The sequence below is a fragment of the Etheostoma spectabile genome, chromosome 1 (assembly GCF_008692095.1).
Source record: "Etheostoma spectabile isolate EspeVRDwgs_2016 chromosome 1, UIUC_Espe_1.0, whole genome shotgun sequence".
Lineage (NCBI taxonomy): Eukaryota > Metazoa > Chordata > Actinopteri > Perciformes > Percidae > Etheostoma > Etheostoma spectabile.
Window position 1 is genome coordinate 18,502,268 of NC_045733.1, and position 3,706 is coordinate 18,505,973.

At 40.8% G+C, this 3,706-nt stretch overlaps 1 protein-coding gene across 1 annotated transcript in view; it reads left to right on the plus strand.

Annotated features, from left to right (window-relative positions):
- adamts7 (a disintegrin-like and metallopeptidase (reprolysin type) with thrombospondin type 1 motif, 7) overlaps window positions 1-3,706 on the plus strand; it is a 71,133-nt gene that overhangs the window by 52,224 nt on the left and 15,203 nt on the right. Inside the window, exons 17-19 of the mRNA XM_032514138.1 lie at window positions 339-465; window positions 1,096-1,309; window positions 2,286-3,641. Coding sequence (XP_032370029.1) covers window positions 339-465; window positions 1,096-1,309; window positions 2,286-3,641 — 1,697 coding nt within the window. The remainder of the gene's footprint in view (window positions 1-338; window positions 466-1,095; window positions 1,310-2,285; window positions 3,642-3,706) is intronic.

Consider the following 3,706-nt stretch of genomic DNA (forward strand, 5'->3'; position numbering starts at 1 on the left):
GCAGAGCCGGCAAAAAAAACAACTTAGGAAAGCATTGTCGGAGGAACAGAGAAAGAGGAAACGGCAGATTGACCGAGCGAGGAGTCAGATAAAATCTATTTCTAAGCTGTAAGGGGAGCTCTATAGAGAACCCTGTGATCAAAAAAAGCAAGAAAACCGTGAAGAAATGGCCAAAACTGCATAGCGCCACTTCAAACAAAAAAAGAAAAAGTTTGGCAGGCCAGGTGCGCACTAAGTACAAGGCTATTATTATTCTGACAAAGATGACCCTGGACGTCATGTTTTGTATGTGTGGGCTTAGTCACAAAAGCTTCTCTCTCCTCTCACTGGTATCTCAGGTGTTCAAAGGCAGATTGTTCACTGTGTGGAAAAGACAACTGGGATAGTGGAGGAGCACTTCTGTGACCCTTTAACCCGGCCTGATGATAACCAAACCAGCTGTCACAAGGATCCCTGTCCAGCTATGTGAGTTTACCCTCCAGACGTTATTTACAAGCAGTATTCACTGACACAATCTCAGAGATAAAGACACTTGTTTTTCAACCCTTGCAGGAGCAAACACTTATCCTTGTAGTGTGCATGGAAGCATATATTGTAATCCAAGCTATCAAACCCACAGTTGCTGCTGGAATCACAGTTTAGTGGTTTTGAACAGAAGGAAAGATGCCATTGAAATGATTTGATAATTGTAACAGAACAATGTACAAAGAAACTGTTTCTCCAATAGTGGTTGCATTCTTAACTACATAAATGAAAATAGAATTAATAAAATAGGTAAGTATACAAAAGTAAGTAAAATAACAGCTGTAAAATTAATACACTTGTCTGCTCCATATGTACCTTCCGTCATTCATAACTTTTCCTGCAAACAATATCCTATAGTGGGGAAAAAATAACTGTGATGGCAAAATCTACAACACAAATGGTAAGAATAATAGATTAAGTAAGATGGTTTGCTGTATACATGTATAACTCTCTATTTGCTGAAACAAAGAAAGAAAACTGAACCAGATGAGAGGAGTGAACTAGTCATTGTCTTTCAGAAGTGTACCATTAACTTGGAAACATTTGCATCTTGTGTGTCTCTGCATGTAGATGGTGGTTTGGGGAGTGGCAGAAATGCTCAGCAAGCTGTGGGAGCGCAGGTCTCACTAAGAGGGCAGTGCTCTGCATCCAGGCCTTAAGTGCTGAGGAGCAGAAAGCCCTGCAGCCCAGTGAGTGTGAACACATACCCAAACCTGAGTCGCTATCCTCCTGCAACGCACACATCCCCTGCCCATCAGACTGGACCACAGGCAGCTGGTCAAAGGTGAGTCTTTGTTTGAGAATGAGGTTCTGGTTTTTTGGCAATTCTTCTGTTTGAAACGGAAATCAATATGCAAATTCTTATATGTTTCGCCAGAAATTCTTATAACTTTCACATTTTCTGAAAAGGTCTTTCTGAGAAAGATGTTAAATAATGTAGTAACTAATCATGGCGAAAATTATTCATGTTCTTATCTAGCTAACGGTAAAGATTTGACTTGCTAATGCAGACAGACCCACATTAGTGATTGCTCAGAGTCCGCATATGTAGCACCTCAGGTCTTCAGATCAACACAGAGATCACGTTCTTTGTATTTTTTGTCATATCAATCTCTTTTTTTAACAAATAGACACAACCATTTATGAATATTTTGAAATAAATTACTGAACTTTAAGATGCTTCCTGAATCATGATTTACAGGCATATTAACAACATTCTGTTTCTTTCTTTCTTTCTTTCTTTCTCAAACAAAAAATGACAATAACATAAACAATAAAAACACAATAAGTGCGTTGCAACACCAAAAGGGAAAAAAAAAAAATCTATGAAACAATATGTTCATTATGTCCAAAAAAGGAGTGGAACAAAGCCAAAGCTTGTTATTTTTTTCCCACCCCTCATTCTAATTATATCTTTAAATTATTATCAAATGTGAACATGGTAATATGCTGAGCTAAGATGATGAACTTGGTCATTATACCATGTTAGCATTGTCATTGTGAGCATGTTATCATGCTGACGTTAGCGTTCGCTGTACACCGTCACAGAGTTGCTACTGGTTCAGTGCAGGTTACATGACTTTGGTTGAGACCCCCTAGGAGTCCCATAGTCTAGGGTAAATAAACATGATCAGTCTTTTTCTTTCACAGCTGTTAGGATTTACAATGACATGTTCAAGCCAAACTTTTTGTTTACAGTACATTTCAAAAGTATAAATTCAGCCTAGTCATGATCTGAAGTTGTCTTTTCCTCCATGCAGTGTTCACTGACTTGTGGAAGCGGAGTACGTCAGCGTAATGTAACCTGCTCCAGAAACTCAGGCAGTGACTGTGAGCCTGAGAAGAAGCCCCTCGCTGTCACTACCTGCTACATCCAGGACTGTGGTCAAGTGGTGGATAATTTTGGAGGTGTTGACTGGTCTGGTAGTGGCTGGTCGAGCAAAGAAGTGCTCAATGAAATTAACTCCATACCTGAAGTCAAACCTCCTCCCAAATACAGCTCCACCAGAGCCCAGCCAAGAAGTAATAATAATAATAATAACATTGTCGAGGGAGATTTTCACTACCACAATAACATTGAAAATATCGATCAATCTTTGGAAAACAGTGTTCAAGTTGATGATTTTTACTACGACTATAATTTTATCAACTTCCATGAAGACTTGTCAGATGACTTTGACAGAGATGGAAAAGATTCAGGGGACAGTACAAATATACATCTGGACAAAATAAAGAACAGTGGAAATGCTGTGACGAAGGAGTCCACACAAACAAATTCTGAAAACTTTGATGACTTTTTATCTGAGGATTTTCTTCTGCCTGTGTCTACCACTCGCTCAGCGCCATTGTCTACAACTCAGCATTCACAAACACTTAAAGAGGCACACGCTGAGGATGTGTGGGGGCCAGAAACTATAACTCAGGTTAAGACTGGAGTCCAACTGGATAAAAGTGCTTCAGTAATATCTCAAACAACCAGTCAATCATCAATATTTCCAACTGCCTTCACATTGAAGGATCAGACCAATCTTTATACAGTACATGCCACTAGTTTTTCATGGGATACAAACCATGACCTCAGAACAACCTCACTCCCTGCCTCTGAGACATCCATCCCATTCCCCATTCCCTTTCTGCTAAGCTCAGGTAACCAAGAGGCCTCAGATGATTCCACATCATTACCTGGAACAGAAAACATACCTCCCACAAACCTGGAGGGAGCCACTCAGCCTTTTCCAGCTGATTCCCCGCCAGCTACAGTGAAACAGATACCGACAATACCTGCCTTCACTGAAAAAACTGGAACAGATTCCACATCCTGGATCCCATCGTCGGATTCAGTTGATTTGGACTACAACGAAATAGTTGTTCCCCTGATGGTGAGAAGCAGCAGTAACACTGATCCTGGCCCTTCAAACCAGCTTCCAACAAACTCAACAATCACTCAACATCGCACAACAACAGTTCAGCACATGGAATCGCCAACGTCTGTTGTGCCCATTTTGCCGACACATCCACCTATTCATTGGCCATCTTCAGTGCCAACATCTGACCCAACTTCAGTCTCCACACAGGACAATACCGCTATCCACTGGGTAACCGGCAACTGGAGCGCTGTAAGTTCCACACAATCTGGTCTTGTAGTTAAACTGTGGGACGAAACCCAGCTGTGTCTTATTCA